The sequence below is a fragment of the Thermobia domestica genome, chromosome 6, assembly GCF_964235325.1.
Source record: "Thermobia domestica chromosome 6, izTheDome1.hap1.1, whole genome shotgun sequence".
In the NCBI taxonomy this organism is placed as follows: domain Eukaryota; kingdom Metazoa; phylum Arthropoda; class Insecta; order Zygentoma; family Lepismatidae; genus Thermobia; species Thermobia domestica.
In genome coordinates this window covers 247,350,850-247,378,174 of record NC_137459.1, presented here as the reverse complement: position 1 = coordinate 247,378,174, position 27,325 = coordinate 247,350,850, and the positions used below count along the sequence as shown (strand labels likewise).

At 35.6% G+C, this 27,325-nt stretch overlaps 1 protein-coding gene across 1 annotated transcript in view; it reads left to right on the top strand.

Moving 5' to 3' along the window:
- Positions 1-27,325, top strand: part of LOC145688464 (inactive hydroxysteroid dehydrogenase-like protein 1) — a 138,792-nt gene that overhangs the window by 77,524 nt on the left and 33,943 nt on the right. The window contains exon 3 of the mRNA XM_081762726.1: positions 19,355-19,465. Within this exon, the coding sequence (XP_081618852.1) occupies positions 19,355-19,465 (111 nt within the window). The remainder of the gene's footprint in view (positions 1-19,354; positions 19,466-27,325) is intronic.

Genomic DNA, 27,325 nt, shown 5'->3' with positions numbered 1-27,325 from the left:
AAAATTTTAAACAAAATTTTGAAACGAAAAAAAATTTCAAACAAAAAAATTTTAAACAAAAAATTTTGAAACAAAAGTTGTCAAAAAAAATTTCAAACAAAATTCTCAAACAAAAAATTCAAACAAAAAATTTGAAAGCAAGAATTTTCAAACAAAATGTTTCAAGCAAAAAAAATTTCAAACTAAAAAATTTTTACGTTTCACGGTTAACCGTCAAACTTTATCCGGTTTTTAACTATTCGATTAACAAATAAACGGTTTTGATCATATTTATCATTGAGTGCAAAATGTTGAACAAAAACAAGATTTTTAAATGTAAAACAAAACTTAAAAACTGAATACAGCAAAGATTTAAAACTCATCAACCAATCAGATTGCACGAAAGATAGTGATCAACCAATCAGATTGCACGAAAGATAGTGATCAGCCAATCAAATTGCATCAACAATAACTTTGCCAGTGTTGTTGCATGTATTCCCTTAAGACTATGAGTCATAAGTTTCAATAAGGTTAGCTATGTATCCCTGTACACTACCTCATCAAGGTCAATCACGTGGTACAACGTCTTGCTTACGTTTATATTTGGCTGTAATAATCAATACCAATGACGCATTCTCAAATTATCCTACAAAGTTTCAATGTACCAATGTCCTGGACTCCTAATCCCATCATAGGTCAATAACTGATCACGTGATCACAATGATTTACCCAAAGAACATTTACCAATTATTGATATTACAATAAGAAATGTACCCCCTCCCGAAATTTAAGATTGGTACACAAATACACCTATGTCTTATGAAAAAAGTAATAAATCCTGTACTTATTCAATAATAAAGCCGGTCAATAACCTTTAAATTTTGAATATTTGGCCATAAGAGGAATACCAACGGGTCCTAGAAAACGTTTACCGAATTTTGTTATTCGATAATTCCCAAATTTAAAAGGGAACATAAACATATAAAGGTAATAAACCATATAACGTGCTAAATAGGGGTCAATAACCTCCGAAATTTGATTTTTGGTAGTTCTTTACCTATGAAAAGGGAACGATGTGGACCATCCAAATTTATAGTGGTACATATTGAAGACCTGTACTATGATACCAAATGCTTATATTAAACAATTTCTAAAACCGAGTGGATGTGTCAAGATACCCCTCCCAAATTTTTAAAGGATGCATCAACGTACCCATATCTTATGATAGGAAATGAACCTATATACATGACCATATAACCATATAAGGTAATAGAACCTCATCAAAGGGGGAGAAATTGGGCCAAAAACCAAACACATGGTACAACATATTGCTTATGTTTATATTTTAGCAATTTTGTACCCCTAAAAGAGAACGATGTGGACCACCCAAATTTATCATAATACATGTTGAGGCCTGTACTATGATACCGAATCCCCTCCCGGGGTGCATCAATGTACCTATGTCTTATGATAGGGAATGAACACCTATACATTACCATATAAGGTAATAGGACCTCATCCAAAGGAATAAATTAGGTCAAAAACCAAACACGTGGTACAACGTAATGCTTACGTTTATATTTTGGCAATTTTGTACCCCTAGAAGGGAACGAGGTGGACCACCCAAATTTATCATAATACATGTTAGGGTCCAGTACTATAATACCAAATGTTTAAATTGGGCAATTTCCAAAATTTAAGGGGTGGGCCAAAGTACCCCTCCCAAATTTTTAAAGGAGTGCACAAACATACCCATATCTTATGAAATGTAATGGACCCCTATACATGACCATATAACTATATAGGATAATAACACCTCATCAAAGGAAATAAAATCGACAAAAAAAAAACCAAACACGTGGTACAACGTATTGCTTACGTTTATATTTTGACAATTTTGTACCCCTAGAAGGGAACGAGGTGGACCATCCAAATTTATCATAATACATGTTAGGATCCGGTACTATAATACCAAATGTTTAAATTGGGCAATTTCCAAAATTTAAGGGGTGGGCCAAAGTACCCCTCCCAAATTTTTCAAGGGGTGCATTAATATACCCATGTCTTATGAAAGGTAATGGACCCCTATACATGACCATATAACCATATAAGGTAATAACACCTCATCAAAGGGGATAAAATCGACCAAAAACCAAACACGTGGTATAACGTATTGCTTACGTTTATATTTTGACAATTTTGTACCCCTAGAAGGGAACGAGGTGGACCAACCAAATTTATAGTAATCTCTATTAGGGTCCTATACTATAATACCAAATATATTAAATGGGTAATTTCCAAAATTAAAGGGGTGGGCCAAGGTACCCCTCCCAAAAATTTAAAGGGGTGCACAAATGTACCTATGTCTTATGATAGGTAATAGACCCCTATACATGACCATATAACCATATAAGGTAATAGGACCTCATCCAAGGGAATAAATTAGGTCAAAAACGAAACACGTGGTTGTACTAACAATTTGGCAATTTCGTACCCATGAAAGGGAACGAGGTGGACCACCCAAATTTATAGTAATATATATATATATATATATATATATTAGGGTCCTATACTATTATACCAAATATGTAAAATGGTCAATTTCTAAAATTTAAGGGGTGGGCCAATGTACCCCTCCCAAATTTTTAAAGGGGTGCACCAATATACCCATATGTTATGAAAGGGAATGGACCCCTATACATGACCATATAACCATATAAGGTAATAGGACCTCATCCAAGGGGATAACTTGGGTCGAAACCAAACACGTGGTACAACGTATTGCTTACGTTTATATTTTGGCAATTTTGTACCCCTAAAAGGGAACGAAGTGGACCACCCAAATTTATTATAATACATGTTAGGGTCCAGTACTATAATACCAAATATATAAAATGAGCAATTTCCAAAATTTAAGGGGTGGGCCAAAGTACCCCTCCCAAATTTTTAAAGGAGTGCACAAATATACCCATATCTTATGAAAGGTAATGGACCCCTATACATGACCATATAACCATATAAGGTAATAGGACCTCATCCAAGGGGATAAAATCGACCAAAAACCAAACACGTGGTACTACGTATTGCTTACGTTTATATTTTGGCAATTTTGTACCCCTAGAAGGGAACGAGGTGGACCATCCAAATTTATCATGATACATATTAGGGTCCAGTACTAAAATACCCAATGTTTAAATTGGGCAATTTCCAAAATTTAAGGGGTGGGCCAAGGTACCCCTCCCAAATTTTTCAAGGGGTACATTAATGTACCCATGTCTTATGAAAGGTAATGAACCCCTGTATACGCCCATATAACTATATAGGATAATAACACCTCATCCAAGGGGATAAATTAGGTCAAAAAACCCCGAAATTTGACTTTTTGGCAATTTTTTACCCATGAAAGGGAACGACATAGACCCCCAATACTGATAGAGGTACATACTATGGTCCTAGGCTACCATACCCAATTTTTAAATTTGGCAATTTCCAAAATTTAAGCGGGGTGGTCCTATGTACCCCTGCCAAAATTTAGGGGGTGGGCCAAGGTACCCCTGCCAAAATTTAGAGGGGGTGGTCCTAGGTACCCCTAGGTCATTGACCCCGGGCCAAGGTCATTGACCTTTGACCTATGACGTCACAAAAAATTTTGCTGACTCGGCTCGATATACGGGGGGGCCTACTACTGATATTTTTAAGATGGAAAAATATTATTTTTATGTTTATGACCAAGTTCTTAACTATTATCTTCTCAAAGTCAATAGTTTCCATAAAGAATTTCCAGAACAAAATTTTTCATCATGAGGGGACCTCGACTATTGTGCTTACTTTACTGTCAACTACAAAATCAGAAATCTAAGTAGACTTGTAATTAAATTTAGTGCAGCTTGTATTGCTGAAGTCGTCAGCTCTGGATTTCAAATTTTCTCTTAATTCTAGTTAGAGATAAAATTTAATTGATTAATGCAAGGCTTCTTCTTTTTCCTGGATTGAAGAATGCAGCGCATTCCAGTGATTAAAATACAATAAAAATCTTAAACTATTTCGGTGAAAATTAGGGAGCTATAAGGATCTGAGATCATTTGGGGTTTCAGGTCTTAAACCCAATAGTGCCGTAACAGATCGGGATCTTTGTCTCTATATACCCACACTGGGGTTCAAGCCCATATCTCTATCACCAAAAGCGAGAACGTTAACAATTTGGCCGTACGGAAACTCTGCATTTCTGTGTTATACAGTATAAATAATTAATACTATTTTATACAGCAGAATTGTCTTATTTGATGAACTCATTCAGGAGTCTACTATTTCTTGGCCTTATCTTAATCTACGACACTGAGTTCAAAGCAAAAGCTACAGTTGTTCACGATAAGTTGTATTATGTAATGCAAATGTAAACTAATGTACACTTAAGACCCAAAATCCATGATTATAAAGATAGGGAATTCTTTGAAGTCGTAGGAACATTTCGGAAAACTGGTAAATCGGTACGAGGCAATTTTAGTGTTGTCAGTTGAGCTTTTGTAAATGCAATGTGGCATCTTGTATCATGGTAATGGCAATCCGATGGGAATTATCAACGTTTGGGCGCGGGATGATAGTTGATGCTAGACGAATAGAGCATTCGATTTCGAAAGTAGTCAGGGCATAGAACTTTTCTCACTCTGGAGTTTCAAGGGTGGATCATGAGTACAACATTGGAGGCATTATAATCCATCAGGCACAACGCAGTGGCAACCCACGTGCGCTGAACGACTGCGACGGGTGATATCTGCGAAGATTCTTCCGGGTAAACAGACAAGCAAAAATGCATGAAATATCAGACCTAATCTATGCAGGATGTCCCAGCAACGTGCCTCAGAGGTCACTAGAGCACAATTTGGTCTCCATGTGGTATCGCAGCCGCTGAACGACACAAGTGCCGATACTAACCGACGACCACCAGCAGTGAGGACTCAAGCGGATATGGAGCCACGTGGATTGGGTATTAGATGACTGGAAACGTATAATGTGGTCAGAGAAGTCACGTTTTCAGTTGGTACGCATGGATGGTAGGGTACAGGTGTGACGCAGACCCCATGAGACCATAAACCCAAATTGTTAACAATGTATTATCCATGCTGGTGGCGGTTTCGTAATGGTTTAATGTGTGTTTAAATGGCATGGTTTTGATGCTATAGTCCGCTTGGACCGGATATTGACCGGTCACTCCTATGTTCAGCTGCTTCTTGACCATCTCCATCACTTTATGTATTTAATGAACCCTGCCTACAATGGGATTTTCTAGGATGACAATACGCGATGTTACCAGGCAGCACTGGTGCGCGACTGGTTTGAGGAACATTCTGGCCAGTTTCAACGAATGATTTTGCCTTCTAGATCTCCGAACATGAGCTTTATCGAGAAAAGAAAGAAAAAAATCCTGTCCCGTAAAGTTTCGGATGTAATTTCACATGTGAAAAAATCTTTATTAGGCGAAAACTGTCGACGGAATGTACAACCTTAATCTAGCTTTCTTGAGGGGAAGATATCATGACAGAAATGTTAAACATGGAAGAGTGAGCATAATGATATGTGTACCAGTCAACTGTACAAGATTCAAGACCTGCTATTAACCTGTAGAGGTAGTACTGAGACCGAGATCGAGATGGGTCTTTATAAATAGAGACGAGACCGAGACTCAATATGTCGAGACTTACTTACGACGAGACCAAAATTGAGACAGACACTTGTAAGTCGAGACGAGACCGAGACAAAACCAAGCTCAGTCTCAAATATTGACCAAAAATTACTGAAATGGTCTATATTAAAAATTAGTTGTATTTTTAACTTATATGTACGATAATAAAACAATTACTCTTAAGTGACCGCAGTCGTAACCGTTTACGTGGGAGAAAAGAGGACAATTACTTCATCTGATCATTTAGTGGTAATGACATTTCTAAAAATGTCTGATTACTAAGCACCAAAAATTAGTAAAAGAAAAATTACTAAAAGAAAGTTTTTCTGTCCTTCCTTTATTCATTCTTTCTTTACTTCTTTCTATCTTTCTTCGAGGATGGTGCTTTGAGATTTAATCCCAATATTTGTAGTGAAATTAAAGTTATTTATAAGTGATACTATAACTCTTTTAAACTCGTCACATATGACTTTGCTTTTCCTAGGCATAGTCTTAGGCCAGTAGCTAGGATAGCTATAACTTCTAGCTTAATTTGCCTAATTTTTCAATACAAAATCAAAATGCTAAAATATTGGAGTTGCGTGTTTCGCAGCAGCCATGTCGTATCATTTTCAAGTAGAGCATAAAATTTTCCCTATAATTACAGATCTATTTTAATGGTTGTAGAATTTCACAGATGAACTTAAGTTTTGTCATATTAAATGTGTAAAAAAATATTAAATTAGTGTTACTTTACTGTTAAACAGACTCTTCTACATCCATGAAATAATAAAAAGTACAGCTGATATTTACTCAACAATATCCTTCATATCCATCTTTTATTTAGTAGTTCTACGAGTTCGAAACACATATACGATGAAGAACGTTACTTTTATGGAAGTAGAAAATACAGGTCGCTCTACATTTGGGTCAGGCCAATATGGTTTTTGGGTGGACCTCGATATTGAAAGAAGATGACAGTGTCAGGGATGGTACCGATACAGAAACTAGTCTTGGTATCGTATAGGTCTCATCACGAAATTTCGAAAGAAATGAAATGTAAGTTTTCAGTTGAACGTTCTACGATTATGCCCTTTAGGCTAAGGGGCAAATGGTTAAGACAAATGAATGATGATGAAAGAATCTGTGGTGTCAGAATGTGGGAGTACCCCCCCAAAAAAATGACGGACATGATGTCCACCATAAACTTACTTGGCCGGAGATCGAACTAAGGACCTCATGCACATAAGTAAATGAATTACCACTGAACTCCTCTCGAAATTTCGAGACAAAACTGAGATCGGGACAAGTTTTTATAAATCGAGACGAGATTGAGACTCACCATTTCGAGACTAGCTCCGAAAGAGGCCAAGGTCGAGGTAGACTCTTGTGATTTGAGTTGATATCGAGACGAGAATAAGCCAGTCTCGTAAGTATCAGTCTCGTCTCGATTATTCACAATAAATACTACAATTTCCTCTACTCAAAATTTGCTTTGTTGTTAAGTTTTATGTAAGACAGTGGAAAGATTACTCTTGGATAGCCTCAGTCATAGGCTTATACACGGGAGAAAGGGAAGGAGGTGAATGATAGTAAATGCCAGTTCTGATCACTTTGTATACTGCAAGTATTATAAAGGGCACACGATTTTGAGTTTAGTATATTTTGTTCTCGTTACAGTAGTTTTAAATGTGCTTAAAGAGCATGTTTCCAACATATTATAAAACCTAATTTTGCGAATCAATCACATCGGTCTTAATTCTCAACATAATCTACAAATTTCAGGAATTCTACAGACAAAGGCATGTTTAGAGATTTCTTGTTCCTTCACTGCAACCTATTATATATTTAAGAAAAGCATCGACTCTCATTTGAAATTGGGGTAAAATCTTTACATTGAAATGGAGTGGAAGCTGGTATTTTGGAATAAGATAGGTCAAGATCGTGGAAAGAGGAAGAACATTAGATCAAACCAAGGAATTGGTATAATTAATAATAATAATAATAATAATAATAATAATAATAATAATAATAATAATAATAATAATAATAATAATAATAATAATAGTAGTAGTAGTGAACATGTTCTTTACATTCCAATTAATGTCCTCCATCTCTGTGGTCCCTCGTAAGCTATCCTCATTGGGAGTCGGATTAGCGTACATATTATACCTTCGAAGACGAAGGCCCGACTGGCTTGATTCCTGATGGGAAATCATGTTGTTCGGATCCCATGTATTCCGATCCATTCTGCGTCCAAGTTTCATACAACTTGAATGCTCAAAAAGAACGTTATACTTCAAGTAACAAAATAATATCTTCTTAATTGTAATGCCGATAATCTTAGCATCAAAGTAAATACCTAAAGCTCACTTTTGAAAAACAATAAAAAACATTAAGCAACTCATTTGCTGTATAAATCAATTCAGAATTACAAAAGAATTCTTCCAACACATTTTAAAGTGAATTGAAGTACAGTGTAACTTATTATATATTTTCCACAGTTTAAAGAAAAAAGAAATTTATAGTCTACATAGATAGTACTGCTAAGAAAATGAACGCCTAATGAAAAGCATAACAAACGTGTTAATGCTTAATCATTGTAGGCAATGAGCTTTAAATTTTATTTATTTATATATATATATTGCATAATCTATATTTTTAAATGAATATATATAAAAATGAAAGCACGAACACATACGAGAATTTGGAACTATTCCTATCCTTAGACGCAGGATGAAAACTAGGATATATGTGCGTATATAATATTTTATAATTTTCTAAACAAGTATTGAAAACAGAATATTGCATACTTAAAGTGAGATATGAATTACGCGAAAAATCGGAGTCAGAGATGGCGTGGCTCAATGACCCACCACCTACTGACCCACGACCCACCGTGACTCACTCTGACACATAATTCACCATGATACACCACCCACAGTAACCCACTTTCACCCACCACCTACCAAAACGCATAGTCATCAACTCTGACCCATGATCCACGCCCTCCTCTCCACTAACTAAAGAGTTTACACTTGTAATAAAACAAGGCTGTGAAATTATCACTAATCGGAGTTTGAATTTACTAATCGGAGTTTGAATTCACTAATCGGAGTTTGAATCGCTCAAGCATTGCTCTGTTACAATACCGGTGGATCTGACCTTTATAATATAAAATGATAAAGTGTTTGTCATGGCGATATTACGATGAATTTCAATTTAATTATCATATATAAGTATTTCTTTGTTGAATGCAGAACTTTTCAGTGGAAAGAAGGATAAAATTTGAAAGTCTCAAATCAACGTAAAGTAGACCAAGGTAAATGAAATAATAATAATAATAATAATAATAATAATAATAATAATAATAATAATAAAAAATAAGAACTGTGTAAAATTCGACTGCTTCGAAAGCCAATAGTAGTAAGTCCTATTGCTATTATTACAATTACAAATATCAATATCCAAAAGTATTTGAAGTTGTTTTTTCACTTACACTGTTAGATATACTCATCTCAGGTAAGTAAATAGAAACAAATGAAAAAAGGTAGAAGAATGGAGACCTTGAAAGTGAAACGTAGACCAATGCATCAGTGTTCAGAAGATGCAGTCTACAATGTACTGAGCAGAGTGAATCGGAAGGTTGTAGTGGGCCAGAGTGTATCGATGGGTCAAAGTGCGTCACAATGGGAGGTGAGTCGCAGTGGGTCACATCTTGTTGACCCACAATCCACTGACCCACCCCATCTCTGATCGGACTTTGAATTTAACTGATTTAGGGATTCAGCCTATTCCTTGCACAGCAAGTTGAGTGCTGTAGATATAAGACCTTGAAGAGTTAATTAAATTGACTATAAAGTTGACGGAAGCCTGTGTTGTAAAGTGTCAATTAAACTCGCGGAAATAAAACGGTAATAAAACAGTAATAAAACATTTTAACCTATTCAAATAAATCATATTAAAGCATTAATTTGTTATTCTCGTGGTCATATTTGTTAAGGTAATTTTCTGTAGTGAATAGAGCAGTTAAAGAAGATAGTTAATATATGAAAAATCCTTAAAATTGCCTCACTAACTCGCGTAACTACTTATTACTAAGTTTTTCTCTTAATTATACTCGTTTAACTCGTTGTTCCGGTAACTTAGAACGACAGGGACAGGAACATAGAAACATCGAGGACGTTAAGATACCAAAGGCTCCCCCACCAGGAATCGAACCCGGAACCCCGTACACCAAAGGCGCAAGCGCTAACCAGAAAACCAGTGGGGAGGGTATCACTAAATCGCCGTGCTTCCTGATGCATTTTCATGTTTGCCAAAAGGCATTTTTTTTTCGCTCTGCTAATCATCCTCTATCAGTATGCCAAGTGTAAGTTCCTCCGTATGTAGGAAGTTTTTCACCTATTCACCCACAGTCCATTACACATTAAATATTTTCCAGTTATAAATACGATTTAAATTAAAAACTTACAATTTATTACATCATAATCATGCTCTATTACTTACATAATTTAACATAATCTGAATGCACAATGCACTCCGATTATTTAATTTTCCTCGTGTACAGATTACATAAGAAATAATGATGGTTCAAGTTTGACTCTTGTCATCCAGTTTATGCTCAAATATCTATACAAAAAGTATGTAATACACATTAGTTAAATATTTATATCATACTAGACTATGTCATCTCGTACTTGGGTAGTTATATAATTGTTTCTCATGATTTATGCATCAGATATTCTTTAAAAAATCTACGTATGTACTTTATGCTCTATTATCAATTAAAGTGTCATGTATGTTCAATGTAAAATGCAAAAATTCTTTTAATGTTTATATTTTGTTTATAAAACAGTATTATTTTAGTTACATCATTTTCAACGTGAGAGAAAATTCTCTTATACATACAGCGTGTTCTAATACCATTACTGGCTGCAGAGACATAACTATACGTATATACACGTGTTATCTTTCACATATCTAAAAGTTTGATTCTTAAAAATCAAATTTTATAGACAATATAGTGCTAAACTTAACACGTTCACTACCAGCTGTTGCAAAATGTATTCAAATGCCTGGGTCACCTATTTTTAAATGCTTTGGCAGTCACTTCTAATTAAAACCTCCTGCAACTAACACTAGTTTAACTCCTATATTATAAATCAGAAAAATCCGAACTTTTGTACAATCCGCGGCAAAAAAACCTGCAACATGAGGATGTAAGTTTATTGTGAAACTACGCCTAACAGCACAGGGAATCAACATAACCTCTAAGTGGAACGAATCACGCCAGGATAAACCTCGGCCTCCTCCCGTGCACACTTATTTTGGAGCAAAAGACTTCGTCATTTCACAATAAACTTATATGCTTATGTTGCAGGTTTTTTGCCGCGGATTGTACATAACTTCAGATGATGATCTAGTATGACTTCACTTTAGTCAGCTATACGCGTAGATTCAAATTCGACCAAAGTCGGATATGGGAGAGAACGTGTTTTAATAGTATACGTGGTTTAAATACATATACAATATTTGAAGGAGCCATCTTTACTTAGAGTTGTTTTAGATTTCAGTTTTATATATATATATATATATATATATATATATATATATATATATATATATATATATATATATATATATATATATAACATCTAAGCATTATTTATCTTACAATGGAACGAAGTGTGAGGTTAGTATTAATTTTGTTCCTGTCCCATTCAATCATCTGTGATTTGTGTTTGTGTGTATGTTTTAAAAATACAGATTTGCGTGCCTTGCAAATACTTCTGTTATTTCAATTCGCCTCCACTTTATATTCATATCCAAATACGAATTGAGATATTCTTGGTTTCTCTCCTAGAAATATTTAGTCATTTTTTATTAAGGAAAGTTTTTCCTTGTTAAACAAGTAAGATAATCTACTTTCTACATAAAATATTTTTAATGGAAATATTTTTTCTCATGCAAGTTATTTGCGCAACATTATAGGAATATTAATGACATTTATTTATGATCAAAATCACCAGAATCGTTTTTAAGAAAATCGGTGGATACAAATTGACTCCAAAGAACAAACTACTCCTCTTAGACTTTTTCAAGAGAAATAAGTTATGTTATATTGTCAAGTTACTAATGAAATATTAATATATGCAATATGTGCACAATCGCCCGCGTCGTTATTGAGAAAATCGTCCAAAAATGCTAACAATCAACAATAAACTACTTTTTCTCAATTTTTCCCAGAGAAATGAGATATCACAGTAAGAGGTTGCTAATGAGATATTGGCTTGTGAAATATAAACAACATTATTACAACCGTTTTTGTGAAAATTGCAATCTTTGACTTTCTTCCTTTACTAAACTATCCCAAGTTTGGATTGGATTAAAAGAAAATTAAAAAAAAAAAAAACAAAAAACACGAGAATCACATAACAATTTTAAGTTTAAAATTTGATCTCGATGCGTAAACAATATGGCCTCTAGGCGAGTGTAAATCAGAAATAACTAACGAACAAACAGAACGGACAGTTGTCAAAAAAGTACTTTACGGTATGTACCCGTATGGGCATTGAAACCTTGTAATTCCATTGAAATCTAGAATTTATTTTTCTTTTCTTTCTTTTTCACAATCACCATATTCTCTTCTCTCCTTTCGTTGCTCGAAACTAAAATAATTGGTTCAGAAAGCGCCTCTTATAAGTGGTATCTCATTACAGTTTGCCACACCAAATCACATACATTCAATGCAAAAGAGAATTTGCTTTGATAGCATCCGCACAATCCTAATACAGAAATTGGATTTCGGTGCAAGTGCTTGAAAGCGTCATGTGTTGTGGATATTGCGATCATGAGAGTCCCTAAGGGCACAACCACTAATCCTAACTTTTTGGCCACTACGAGGACACTTTTTTCAAAACAGACGAAGATAACGATATTCTGAATGAAGGTAGAAATGACTGAAACCGTGATATGTTGTAGATATTGCATCCTGGAGAGAAGTCTCAATGGACATAACCACCAACTACTAACCATTTGGCCCCAACAGGGCCACTTTTTTGAAAACAGCCGAAGGTAATGAATGATCTTCTGCGATTTTGGTGGAATTGCATGAAACCGTGAAAAGATTTAGATATTTTCATCCTTAGAAAAAGTCACTAATGGGCGCAAACATTCATTAGTGCTGTTTGGTGAAACATACACACAGAATGTGTGTATTTTACTAGCAAATGATTTTATTCATTGAAAGTAAGTTTTATGATTACAATGACGTTTCGTTGGCATTTCTAGTTTGCTTTGACGACTGCTATGGATGCACGTGTCAACTCAAGGGTAGAGAAATCCCAGGCGACTCAAGGATACAGGTACGCTAACAACTAGGCCTATACTATCAGACCACCCGTCTGTGAAAAAGAACTGGAAACCGTCGGTCAGAGAGTTTGCAGCAGGGACTGAACCCACCTGTCTTCAGAGTGCCAACTTAGTGTCACTGCACACCAGGCAGTAAAGAACCACGGCAGTTATGATATTATAAAGGTAACCAAGAAAATTCTGTCTCTTTTTGTGGAGGCCTGTGTTCAATTGGCTCTCACACCATGAGTTGAATGTAAATGGAGATAAGGCAAAGGTCAGTTGTTGATGTGGATATATCCAAATACTACCTGGTTGTGGCAGTTCAGTAACACCTTGAACTTGCGTAAGGACAGAGTGAACATGGAACCTCCGGAGAACGTAATAAGGGCGTGTATACTGTACGAGTTCAAACTGCGGTCAAACGCTGCAGCACTACAGTGAGGCGGAAGATATGCCAGGACATTGGTGAGGGTGTCGTAACTACGCAGTTAGTGCAGCGGTGGTTTACCAAGTTTAAGGACGGTGACGAAATACCCGAAGACACACCACGTGCCAGTAGACCAACACATGGACAAAATGAAGATCTTCACGCAGTAATTAAGGCGAACAGTGGCCAGACATGTGAGAAACTGGGACTACTATTCAGTCTGAGTGGAGAAACTATTCGGCAGCACCTCCATCAACTAGCGAAGGACTACAAGTTGGGTCGATGGATCAAACGTTATTTGACTCTGGGCCAGAAATCAACACGAGCAGACACCTGTGTTTCTTTGCTGTCTCGTATGAAGGAGCTATTTCTGGACAGGTTGTTGACATGTGAGAAGTAGGTTCTGTAGGAAGCACTACGCTGCCGTCATAATTGGTTAGCATCCCTGAACCGGTTCCAAAACAGCCGAAACCAGCACTAAACCAGAAGAAGGTCCTCCTGTGTGTTTGGTGAACTGCTCGCGGCATCGTGCATCGGAAACTGCTACCAGCTGGTCAGAGCATCAACGCAACTATGTACTGTCAGCAGTTGAGCCGTGTTCAAGAAAAACTAAGGGGTCCTCCTGTTACAGAGCAACGCTGAGCTCCACTTGGCTAGGATGACCTGGGACACCATTCTACGCCTTGGATGGGAAACACCATTGCATCTACTATACTCCCTAGCCATTGCACAGTCCGATAATCACTTGTTCCATTCCTTGGACAATCACATTAGAGGACGCAGTTCAGATCCTTAGTAGAGGTGCAAAATGCACTTGATACCTTTTTCGCTTCACGGCCCACCAAGTTCTACCGCGATGGAATCCATGGCCTTCCAGAATGTTGGTAGAAGGTTGTCGATGCTGATGGGGATTACTTTTGATCTTCCAGGTACGTATTAGGTGACACATGGATATCCGAGTGTGATGGGTGAAAAACCGACAGCTATAAATGGCATTTAAATTTTCTTGCACAGATTTTCAACTTTCACCTAAGCCCATCATGTATAAGCGATGATGTATCTAAGCGATTACACAACCCGGAAAATGAATGGGGATAGTAGCGGCCAACATTATTTAAGCTTAGGTAAAATTCCGTTATTTACTTTGCAGGACAAATTAAAATTCCAGCTAGGATGGCTGGCCCGGGCGAAACCTCCCGAATGCGAACAATAGTGCTACCAACTAACCTACAGTTCCTCGGTAGCCACAACTTAACATTTTCCCTCAGGATCGCAACATCTACAACATATCGCACTTTCATTAATTTTTACTGAAATCCAGAATATCGTTATTTTCGACTGTTTTCAAAAAGTGGCTTCGTATTGATCAAAGGGTTAGTGATTGGTGGTTGTATCCATTGAGACTTTTCTCAGTATTACAATGTGTACAACATATCACGGTTTCAGTCTTTTCCACCAAAATCTAATTTCAATAAGGGTTGTGCGGGATCCTTTGATACATTACAATTTATTACCAAAGTGAACTATCTTTTGCGAAAATGTAAACAGTATATCATTGCGTTTCCTTCATAATAGATCGTTTCACACATACGTTGGTAGTTGAATTCCAGTGACAAATGTCTCCCTAAAATAAAAGCTTCCATTTCCTCGTAAGTACCTTTCAGATTCTCAATAATACAAAACAATCAACCATAGACACCCCACCATATCACTGAAGACTGGCCATATACTTAACGGTATGCGTATTTTGACAGTTTATTACATCTGAATATGAAATGCCTCACTGAGCTATTTCAGATGCGAGACACCAGCTTTCTTTTCGGAAACTGGATTACTAGGAAAAGCATAGAACTTAAGCAGTACTTCGTTTCTGCGCTAGCAAAAAGGTTCACAAATAACATGTCTAGTTGCTTCAAGGCATTAGCGCATATACAAGTTAGATCCGAATTGCATTTGGATACAATATGAGCTCGGACATGAAGATTTGTGTAAAATTTCTGTACTGTTTTCTGCTTTTTATAGAAATGAAGGTTCACTTCGTGAACTGTATATTTTTTATTCCGCGTTTCGTGAGGCAGTATGCATTCAGTACTTACAAGTTAGTTAAGACCTCCATCGGAGCACATTCCAAACCAACTACGTACAATGTTAGACAATCGGTAAAATGATAAACTTAATACGTTTTCTTTTTAAAACATAGTTCTCATTACTTTTTGTCTATGTTTATAGTATACAAAATATGTTATTTTTTGTTTGATGCCAGCCATATATATACCATTAATAATAATAATAATAATAATAATAATAATAATAATAATAATAATAATAATAATAATAATAATAATAATAATATATTGCTAGACGAGTTAACGTTAGTTATGGAAGAGCATTTCATGTCTACGTAATTTTTGTTTTTGCCGGAGAGAGTGTGGAGAAAGTGGCTTGCCTCCAGCATTGATCATGTAACTATAATTAAGTTTCCAGCATTCAGATACCCAACAGACACAAAACTTACTTTCAATCACTTCCATGTCTCTAGCATCTTTTAGTTTCATTTATCGTTCTAAAGCGGAAGTAGTTCTCCTTGGAAAGTAACCTAAACAAATTTGCGGTGTAAGGCAATACCTTTACTATTATCGGTTGATGGGGATTTTCATTGTGTAAGGTTATTACTCTTTTATATTGTCTTTTACAACACACGAATAAGTAAATATCTATCTACAGAAGCAATTTTTTACCTATTATGAAATCATGTTACTCATGCTAGGTTCAAGCCCTAGCTCTTAGTACAGTGAATGAACTCAGTATGTTTCATTCAGTATGTTTCATTTATGACCCCAACGTTACGACGTTATTTTAAAAATTTATCACAAATACAAATATTGTCAGTCACGCTAAAAAAGAAAAGAAACTTACTTCTCAGAAACCATATATTTAACCTTATGTAAGATTCATCGAATTATTTATGTTATATTGTTTATAATTTAGAGTTCTTTCTCGTTAGCATATACATCAAAATTTACCGACTGCAAATGTGAATACAGTACATCAAATAGGAAAATTATTTTTCTACTGAACTCTTGCTTAGCCAATTATTTACGCGCACAACTTCGGTGCGTATTTCCTGCTTTTATTTCCGGTGGGAGCACTGAGATTTTCCGGTATTGACCCAGCGTCATGAGTAGGGCCCGGAAGTTGAGGAAAAACACTCTTTTTTACAAGTGCCCGAAGACGAGGCTTAACATAATATATGTTCATTTTGGGTCATTGTAGGCCAGAAAATGGTGGATTTTATATGTCCTTTTTGCTTTTTTCGACGCTTTTTTGTCTATTGGTCTTCTTAAAAGCTTTTTATAGGTCTTAACGCCTTTTTGTACTTCATCTTTCGACAACAAATTTACTGACCATTAGCTCAAATCACCACCACCTCTTAAACACCTTTTCTTTATTAAAGAACATTCAAAAGATAAGACATTCTTTAACGACTGGACTGATAAGACCAGGTCTGCAACAACAACATTTAAGATAAGGAGGCGCAACAATGTTCTCCAGCAGGGGGTGAGGGTCGGGAAGTTTTCGTATTTTAGTTTGGACTTCAGTTTGTGGAAGAGGGACAGACCGTTAACCTGCCAAAAATTAAACCTAAGAAAACTTCCTTTTTGCGTCAGTTTGTGTCTAAATTTTGAGCAGAAGTTTTTTTTTCAACGGATGGAGATAATTTTTCCTTTGCAAAGTGCAAGTGAGTCCAAAAAAAAAAAAAAAAAAAAAAAAAACGATTCCATGTCCAATAGCACGTTGGACATGAAAGCAGCTCCCCGGGCCGCGGAGGAAAAGTAAAAAAATAGCTTCTGTTAGGACAAAGTACTAGTGGATATTTTAAGTCGTCTCCGTTTTACAAAAATCTTTGCAGTGCCTTAGTTGGAGCCAATATCCCGTTGGGAAAGACAAACAATGAAACTTTCATAATGTTTTTGGAGCAGATATAAAAATCAGAAGATTCCTGACGAGTCGACCCTCCGAAAGGAGTATGTGCACCGCTGCACCGTTTCTTTCAACTGTATATTATACACTACCAGAAGCTTGTATTTCTTGAGCGTTATATTGATTAAATATGTAATTCTAATTACATTGGGTCTTATTTTTACGTTCTTTGTTCCAGTTTTTAGGTCTTTTTTTAAAAGATATTTTAGGTCTTTTTATAGGTCCTTTTTAGGCAAATTTTATGGTCTTCGACTTCCGAGCCCTAGTCATGAGGCAACTAGACAGCTATCTGAATTAAGAGGTATTGAACTATGGTTCAGAAAGTTAGAAATAATGGCACTTGGAAGCCAATGTGCTGACCACGAATTTTCCAGTTGAATGAAGGCATAGATGAATTTTCTTATTTTCTGTGACGAGGGTTATTTGACCAGCCAAAGTGTGTGTGTGGTTAATTCTTCGACCTGGCAATTATAAGTCCCCCTAGACATCCTTCTGTCTACAACACTGGTTCATAACAATATCTGATTTTGTTTAGGAACTTCGAGTCTTCTTTTTTTTTTTTTTAAAAAAAAATATAAACCACTAATTTAATGTAACGACGATATCCATCGGAAATTTTGAGTTAAAATTTTGTATTCTTGTTTGGAAATTGGTCTTATTTTTACTCTTTTCAGTTTAGTTTCAGTAACGCTATCGGTCTTTTTAGCTGACCTGCGAAATTTATTTGAGATCGTTCAAGGCTAAAGACTAGATTTTTTGGTGGCCAAAAGATTAAATTGACGTGTGGTTGGTGACCAGAAGATTAAATTGATGTGCACGAATGGCTACTTATGTAGCGTATCAAATTTGATTGAGATTCGTCGAGGATAAAGCTAAAAGCAGATACCTACGTGAATTATTGCTCCCTGTAATGCACAGAGTCGTTGCTAGATCAATAACAAAAAAGGAAAAAGAAGAAGAAGAAGAAGAAGAAAAGAAAAAATGAAAAATGAAATGAAATCTTTGAGTTTAACGTCCCACGGTTATGCCGGTTAGGCTAAAGGAGACGGTGATGATGAGTAAAAGAAGAAAAGAAAGACAAAAAAACGAAGCAGATGAGCGAGAGATAGGTGAAAAGTTATGGATAAGTAATCCCCTAAGTGACCAACAGTGAAGGAAATTTGAAAGAAACAAATGCCCAGAGGGCATGGTGGCTCAATGATAGACACCTCTTCTGCGAGGCGTTCTTGGCTTGACCAGGCCATGTGAGTTTGTGTGGACAAGATGTGTCCGTGGATTTTCCTATGTCCTCTCGCATTTTCATTCCACAAAGTATTTCATAGTCATTCATTATACACCTCCTTCATCTTACACGGCATAACCGTGGAACGCAAAACTGAAGGAAAGACAGAAAAATAAAGAGAAACAAATGTTCACAAACTGTAGCAAGTGTGAAACTGTTTTACTTCTTCTGTACAAGGAAAATTTTGTATTCTATTTTTGAAAAACCTTCCGGGTCAATATTTTTCTTCTTCTTATCTGTATAGTATTAGAATCTACAGACGAAGACATTACCACTTTTACGACAATGAAGAAATCAAACATTAAAATTTCTTTCCGTATTATGACTCGTACATAAAGTGTATAATTTTCACATAACAATTTATCCGCACTAAATGTTCCAATGTGTAACTTTTACAATAATATACAATTGAAGAACGAATACTATTTTGGTTTATGTTTGTGCATTCAGCTTTTAGTTAGCCCACTATGGCTTTCAGTCTTTGAAATGATGAACAAAACGATGTGCCAAGTTTAAATTTGTAGATGTCTAGAGACAATCTAAGAAAAAAAAAATATGAAGAAAATCTAAAACGTATAAATAATGAGCAGTGAAATGCTATTTTAATTTGAATGTATGGTTTCCAACCTGTTATGTAATTTTAATATTGTGGTTTCTTTTTTGTTTATAGAGACGGAATTCAAGGTAAAAACAAGAATCATTGTGACTGATTTTAGTGAAGGTCAAAATGTTTATGCTAACATTGAGAAACAATTAAGAGACATTGAAGTTGGAATTTTAGGTAAGACTACTTAATTTTTCTTACTTCCTGTTAATTCTATTAACACATTTTTTTAGAATTCTCGCTGAACACTGCAGAGTGGAGCTAGAAATGTGTTGAAGTGTTTATTTAGAGCTAAGAAAAGAGGAATATTAAAATAAATATATACATTAAAAAATAAGGAAAAATTTACATCACATTAACTTAACACTGCCTTAAGAGAAGAATATTGTAATATTTTACACATGATTTATTTTCGTAAACACCAACACGTGTTTTTATTTATAAACAAAACCACATTTTTTACTACAATCATTACAAAAAGCAAACAACAGACATTTTTATCATTATTTGGTTATATGACAAAAGAAAATATCAAAGCTACCGCTGTCTAAAAATAGGATAAAATACCATGTAATGTTTTTACCAACATCACTTTTAGCTAGTGATGGGCACAAAAACCGGTTTTTCGGTTTTCGGCTTTTAGAAAAACCGAAACCGGTTTTTGAAAATTTTCAAAAAACCGGTTTCGGTTTTCCACCGAAATCGGTTTCGGGTTTCTTCAAAACCGGTCCGGTTTTCTTCAAAACTGATTCCGTTTTTTTACAAAATTTGTTCTATTTCTGACCAGAATGGTGTTTCGTTGTTCTCCGGAAACTGAATCTATTTCCACAGAAATAGTCTTATGTGTTTTCGAAAAGTTTTCACCGAAACCAGTTTCGGTGAAAACCGAACCGGTTTTGAAGAAAACCGAAACCGTTCCGGTGAAAAACCGAACCGGTTTTGGAGAAAACCGAAATGTCGGTTTTCGGGTTTCGGTTTTTATAGAAACCGGTTTTCGGTTTTTAAAAATCGGTTTTTACCCATCCCTACTAGTGGTGGGCACAAAAACCGGTTTTTCGGTTTTTAGAAAACCGAAACCGGTTTTTGAAAAATTAAAAAAAAACGGTTTCGGTTTTCTTCAAAACCGGTTCAGTTTTCTCCGGAACCGGTTATCGGTTTTCTCCAAAACCGGTTCGGTTTTTCACCTGATCCGGTTTCGGTTTTCTTCAAAACTGATTCCGTTTTGTTTTTTTCAAAATTTGTTCTATTTCTGACCAGAATGGTGTTTCGTTGTTCTCCGGAAACTGAATCCATTTCCACAGAAATAGTATTATGTGTTTTCGAAAAGTTTTCACCGAAACCAGTTTCGGTGAAAACCGAACCGGTTTTGAAGAAAACCGAACCGGTTTTGAAGAAAACCGAAACCGGTTTCGGTGAAAAACCGAACCGGTTTTGGACAAAACCGAAATGTCGGTTTTTCGGGTTTCGGTTTTTAAAAAAACGGTTTTGCCCATCCCTACTTTTAGCTGGTTAAATTTCGTTTTCAGTTTCCTTATTTTTTATTTTTTTTATAAAATAAGTTAACCCAAGCTTGTTAACTAACCTAGAACTTTATGGGCCTTATGCAGAGTCGTTTTGACGTATGATTAGCGTCCTTAGTAAATGCCTCCTACTGGAGGAAACATATGTTAGTCAAACTCTTTAGTATGTCACTAATCACGTTTCAGAACGACTCTCCATAAGCTCCTAAAGCTTTTGTTTACTTAGCTTGCTTAGAGCTTTGTAAAAAATTACCTTTTTTTAGTTTGCCTAAAGTTTTGTCATTTTTTTCGTTTAATTTGCCTACAGCTTTGCGGATCATTAACTTTTTTTGTACCAGCTTTACTTAGCTTGCCTAAAGCTTTGTGAAAAAAATAGCTGCTTGAACCTAAAAGCACTTTTTTTAAACTCAAACTAAATAGTAAACTTCGTGTTGGTTTTAGGACCACACTTACGGTAACTTTGTGTAACTTTGATCTTAATCACTGCATCACTGTAAGGTGAAATCAAATAATACATTCAATATCGTGCTTCAGAGTGATATTTTTCATGTTCAGTATATAAATGGAAAGAAGATTTACTTCAACACAAAAAAACAATCAACTGAAGCTACTTCACAGTGATATTTTTCATGTTCAGTACATAAATAAAAAGATCTATTTCAACAAAATAGAAACTATCAACTGAAGATGTTTTACAGTGATATTTTTCATGTTTAGTATATAAATAAAAAAGATTTGTTTACACAAAATAAAAACTAACAACTGAAACTGCTTCACAGTGATATTTTTCATGTTCAGTACACAAATAAAACAATCTATTTCAGGTGGGCAGATCATGTAGCTAGAATAGAAGAAAGTAGGAACGCTTTCAAAATTTTAACTAGAAATCCAATCGGAAAACGTCCATTAGGAAGACCTAGACGCAGATGGGAGAACAATATTAAGATGAATCTTGCAGAAATAAGAATACAAAGTAGAAACTGGATCTAGTTGACTAAGGATAGAAGTCAATGGAGAGTTATTGTGAATGCGGCATTGAACATCCGAGTTCCATAGGAAATAGAGTTAGTTAGTTAATATACTGCCGTCTTGCGCCATAATGAAAAGTTTGACCAGTGTATACTTCAGTAGCAGTTTTACCTTAATAGATGCTGTGGTTACCATTAATGTTGTCCACGAGACATGACTTGGGACAGTCTCGTCTAGAAAAGGTGCCGCCAAACTGCTTTTTCGTCTCGAAAACTATATATTTTTCTATTGAAAGATTTCTTGCTCGTCTCGTACCTTATCAAGATAATTTGGTCTCATCTAGACTCGTGGGTAATATTAGTTACCGTATAGCACCAACTTTTAGGTTTACTAAAAAACAAAAAAAAGTCACTTATCTCGATTTTCTGCAAAACTATTCATGAATAATTACATTCAACTTCATATTTTTTCATCTCAATGAGATCTATGATATGTCTCATTAGTAGGCCATTTTTTGTCTCGTTAAACGCTAATATTACTGGAGAATTTTGAGTAAAATTTAACTTTCTCTTGCTTAATATTTACTTTGGTAGAAAGTATAAGGTAAATAGAACACGCAAATATGAAAACAGTGTTTTTCTTTTTAAACTATTTGAAAATAAAATGTTTGATGCTGGTCTCATTAGTGAACTGACGGAGCATTTAATTGATTTGGAGTTTTTTCTCTTTCAGCAGCAAGTTTATATTAGGCGTGGAGCTACACCTTAACGCGGGATCCGAACTACATGACCTACTAAGAATCGAACGTGGGTCTCCGAGGCTGTGCTAACTATATAGCTACGGGAGAGGTTTGACACTTTATTTGTCACCTCTTGTGTTTATAGTATACTCGAGAACTAAGACATTAGTTTTAACAGAGACTTACGTGCCTCAACTCAACCTTCTAATTCAAATCCCAGATAATAGAGAAACAACCGATTAACCTAATTATTCTGTCAGTTATCTGATAGAATGAACAAATTTTTTGTTAATTTGTGTTTGCGGTCAGGATGACTCTCTAAACAAGTTTAAAATCATGCACTTTCGCCGTTGACGGACAAGAAAATGAGGAACGCAACCCATGTGTGTATCACAGCGTGATGGATTGAATCTTATTTTCACTTTTGAACAGAGTATGGAAAAACAAAACTGGTCATACCACGCTTGTCTGAAGATATTTTTGAGTTTTATTGTATACACACTTAAGGTGAAGAATCAGTTGTTTTTTTTTTTTTTAATGACTAAAGAGCAACAAAGTCAAAATTAATGAAGAAAATATTCTGTGTTCTCGCGTTACCAAATGGTTCACGGTCAGGTGTGATGTATTGCAATTTTTTTCTTTCTTATTAACAAATGCCATCTCTTTAAAATTTAATATACATACTCTGCAAATTAATTTTATTTTTGTATTTAAGTGATTTAATCCTAAATTATGCATTTTCAGATATTTGAGTCTTTTAGCATAAATAAAATACAGCTAAAAAAATCCATCTCATTTACTAAATACATTTGCATAAGATTTATCCATAAACAAGAGGAATCTTTTTTTGATAACATAGTCAGAATATTCAATTTCAAATCTCTTGTAAGACCACATAAAACATTATACAGGGTGAGTCAAAACTCCTTGAACACCTGTATAAGTTTGAAAATCGACGGGAAAAGTAAAAAAAGTGATTATGGGGACAGAGGTTTGATAAGGGGCTGCAACTTTTGGAGTGTGTCATTCATGGCCGCCATCTTGAAATCCGCCATTTTGGATTCAAGTCAATTTTTTTAAATGGGAAAGGGGTGTATGACACATCAAATAACACTAGCTTGAACTCAGGAATTTAGTGATGTAATTTGTTTTTTTTTTCTATCTTGTACAGTTTAGAAGTTATTAATGTTCAAAGGTGGGAAATTACCTTGATACTGACCCAGTCCTCTCTATGTTCCAGGTGATCTAAAATGGGTCTGACACGTGAACAGAAGATCGAAATCATCCTTATATCAGGGGAACGCAGCTACCGAACAATAGCAGCTGACTACAACAGACGGCACCCAGACAGAGAACCGGTATCGCACAGCACGGTGGCCCACGTGATTCACCAAATTCCGGGAGACGGGCTCTATTCAAGATAGGGCACGTAGCGGGCGACCAAAGACTGCCACCAATGAGGAAACTGCAACGGCGGTTGTTGCGTCGTTTGTGAAAAATCCTAAACGAAATACCCGTCGTGTCTCCCTAGAATGCGCAATAAGCCAATCCTCCGTTGTCCGGATATTGCACGCCAATCAGTGGCATCCTTACAAGCTGCACATGCAACACAAACTGAGCGAGGATGACCCTGATCGCCGGTTTGAGTTCTGCATATCGGCTACTGAACAACACGAACTGGATCCTGCGTTTGCCAAGGGCATACTGTTCAGCGACGTGGCGTATTTCACTTTGAACGGGGAGGTTAATCGACATAATTGTCGATACTGGTGTGACGCAAATCCGAATTGGGTTGACCCGAGTCAAGAACATAGTCCAGCGAAGGTGATGGTGTGGTGTGGCATATGGGACACCCGCATCATTGGGCCTTTTTCATTTACAACACCTTAACTGCACCACAGTATCTGATGCTGCTGCAGGACCTTGTGTTCCCTGCCACACTGAACGCTGACGGCATTTTCCCATCTTATTTTCAGCACGATGGAGCCCCTCCACATTATGGACTTGGTGTCCGTGAATGGTCGGATGAACAACTGCCAGGGCAGTGGATTGGTCGAAGTGGTCCCGTGGAGTGGCCGCCCAGATCCCCTGACTTAACGCCCCTTGATTTTTATCTGTGGGGACATCTTAAGCAGATAGTGTATGCTGAGACAATCCGTAATTTGAGACACCTCGAGGAATGCATCCAACAAGCCTGTGACCTAATTTCAGGAGACATTCTCCTCCGTGTGAAGTCAGAGTGGTTGCGGCGACTACAGTTGTGCATTGCGCGGGATGGACAACACGTAGAACATGTGTTGTAGCATTCAGTATCAAGGTAATTTTCCACCTTTGAACATTAATAACTTCTAAACTGTACAAGATAGAAAAAAATTACATCACTAAATTCCTGAGCTCAAGCTAGTGTTATTTGATGTGTCATGCACTCCCTTCCCATTTAAAAAAGTGACTTGAATCCAAAATGGCGGATTTCAAGATGGCGGCCATGAATGACATACACTCCAAAAGTTGCGGCCCCCCATCAAACCTCTGTTCCCATCATCACTTTTTACTTTTCCCGTCGATATTCAAACTTATGCAGGTATCCAAGGACTTTTGACTCACCCTGTATTACATACATATCAATGTGTGTGAAACACAAGTACTTAATTTTCCTTTGAAAATTATTGTCACTTTCTCGAAAAGAGAAATGTAAAATTTTCCGAATTAATTTTTTCAGAAAGAATCATCCATAGAAATTGCTTAAATTATATAACTCGCATCAAAGAATATGCGACGCTTGTTACTGATTATATAGTATATGATCTAAGGCCTAAAGAAACAAGAAAGTGAACTTTTCTAATAATTTTCTGAATTTTACCGACTTAAAACTTTCCGAAGAACCGTCATTAAATGAATGTTTTGCTTTATATAATTCAAATAAACCTATGCTCTCAGTTACTAATAAATAATTACCAAAGTTAAAAATAAAATAAAAGAAGGAATGAAAGACAAGAAAAGAGTAATTAGGGAAAAAGATTTTCAAAATCGAAAGAAAACTTCTGTTGGAGCACAGGTATTTTGTTGTTCAATAAGTGGAGCTTTCGAGTACAAGAAAATCAAGACCAATAGCCAATGTTGTGAGTAAAAGGGGCATATAGTTTGTACGGCACGTTTAAGTTCATAGAAAAGTTGCACACATTATAAGCGTTATTTACAACATCCATCTGGACATGAATTTTCAAGCTCTGACAATATGAGGAGCTTCAGATAGAGATATACAGGGTGTTTCAAAATAACACCGACAACATTTAGAAGGTGATTCCTGATTCCAAGATAACACAAAAAGTATATACCAACCTGGGTGAGCAAATGCTTCCTTTCGGAATTATAGGCTGCCGAAAATAAGAAAAATGATATTCAAAGGTCCATAGCTCCAAAACGGTGGGACGTACTGTAGTCGTGTCAAGACTTTACTTACGAACTAGTATGTGCCCTATACAAATACCCTGCGGTACTCACACAACACTTGTTATAGAAGGATTTTGACTACGGACATATAATTCGAAGTACTCGCCAAGTAACTCTCTAAAAATTGTTGTGGAAGTGTGAAACGAAACTCAATTGTTAATAAATGCGTTTTATATTGTTATTTTTTTAATGTCTTCTCTACTGACATATGTATTTAATGTCAATCATAAATGTTCACAAAACAGATTATACCCGGTGAATATTTTAGGACTATAGCACTGTCACCAAATGTTGTGAAGTCGTGATTTTATTGGCATTATTCTACTACCTGAATTAAGAGGTTACAGACTCCATTGTTCTGGAAAGCAGAAATAATTGCCCTGGGAGTCTGTGTGCTGACTGTACATCACCCAGTTAAATACACGTCATCTGATGGCCATAATCTGTAGTGCCAGGGACTTTATTTCTTTATAGACAGATTATACTGAACAAGATATATACATGATCAACTTTAGATAAACAACTATTCAAATTAATTTTCTTGGAATATATTGGGGAGACTCTGGATTTGATCTTTCTGATTGATGATCTTACACCAAGTTTCCTATATGCTATACTTGCTAAATGCCAATATCAAGAACATAGACATCATTCTTCCATTCCTTGCCCAAAGTAAAATTTGAACTACAGAAATATATGTAAATAGATACACAGTAGTAATGCTTCCATAACATTACTGTTCACACGCTACGCCTGATTATGGTTTAAATTAGTGACCCGAAACTCACTTGATGTAATATATATATAATATATATATGTAATATATATATATATATATATATATATATATATATATATATATATATATATATATATATATATATATATATCAGTCTTAAGACTGTTTTCATAATTTCTCAATTAGCAGGTGAACTAGAGAAGGTATACCAAATTTTGCTGGTGACTACAAACTATTTAGAATGATATGTTTAAAAGTTTGTTTGTATATGATTTGTACCAGATATGTGCAAAGTAGTTATTAAAACAAATCATAAACCACTTTAATGGATCATAAATGAAAGAAAATTTGGAATAAGTTCATAAACCTGTACTTTTACGTCTCACTGTAATACATAAAACTTCCAAGAAGTCTATTAACAAGGTAAAAGTTAGTGCAATTTAGGAATTACTTTTCTTTATAGCATATTATTTCCGTATTGAATAGCTAACTTCATTTTAAATCCTGGAGATAAATGATTAGATATGATAGATAATCAAAAATTATATTTACATATTTAATCGTATCGGGAAATGGCACTGTTCTTTCTTTAATAAAAATCACAATGCAAAACTATATTT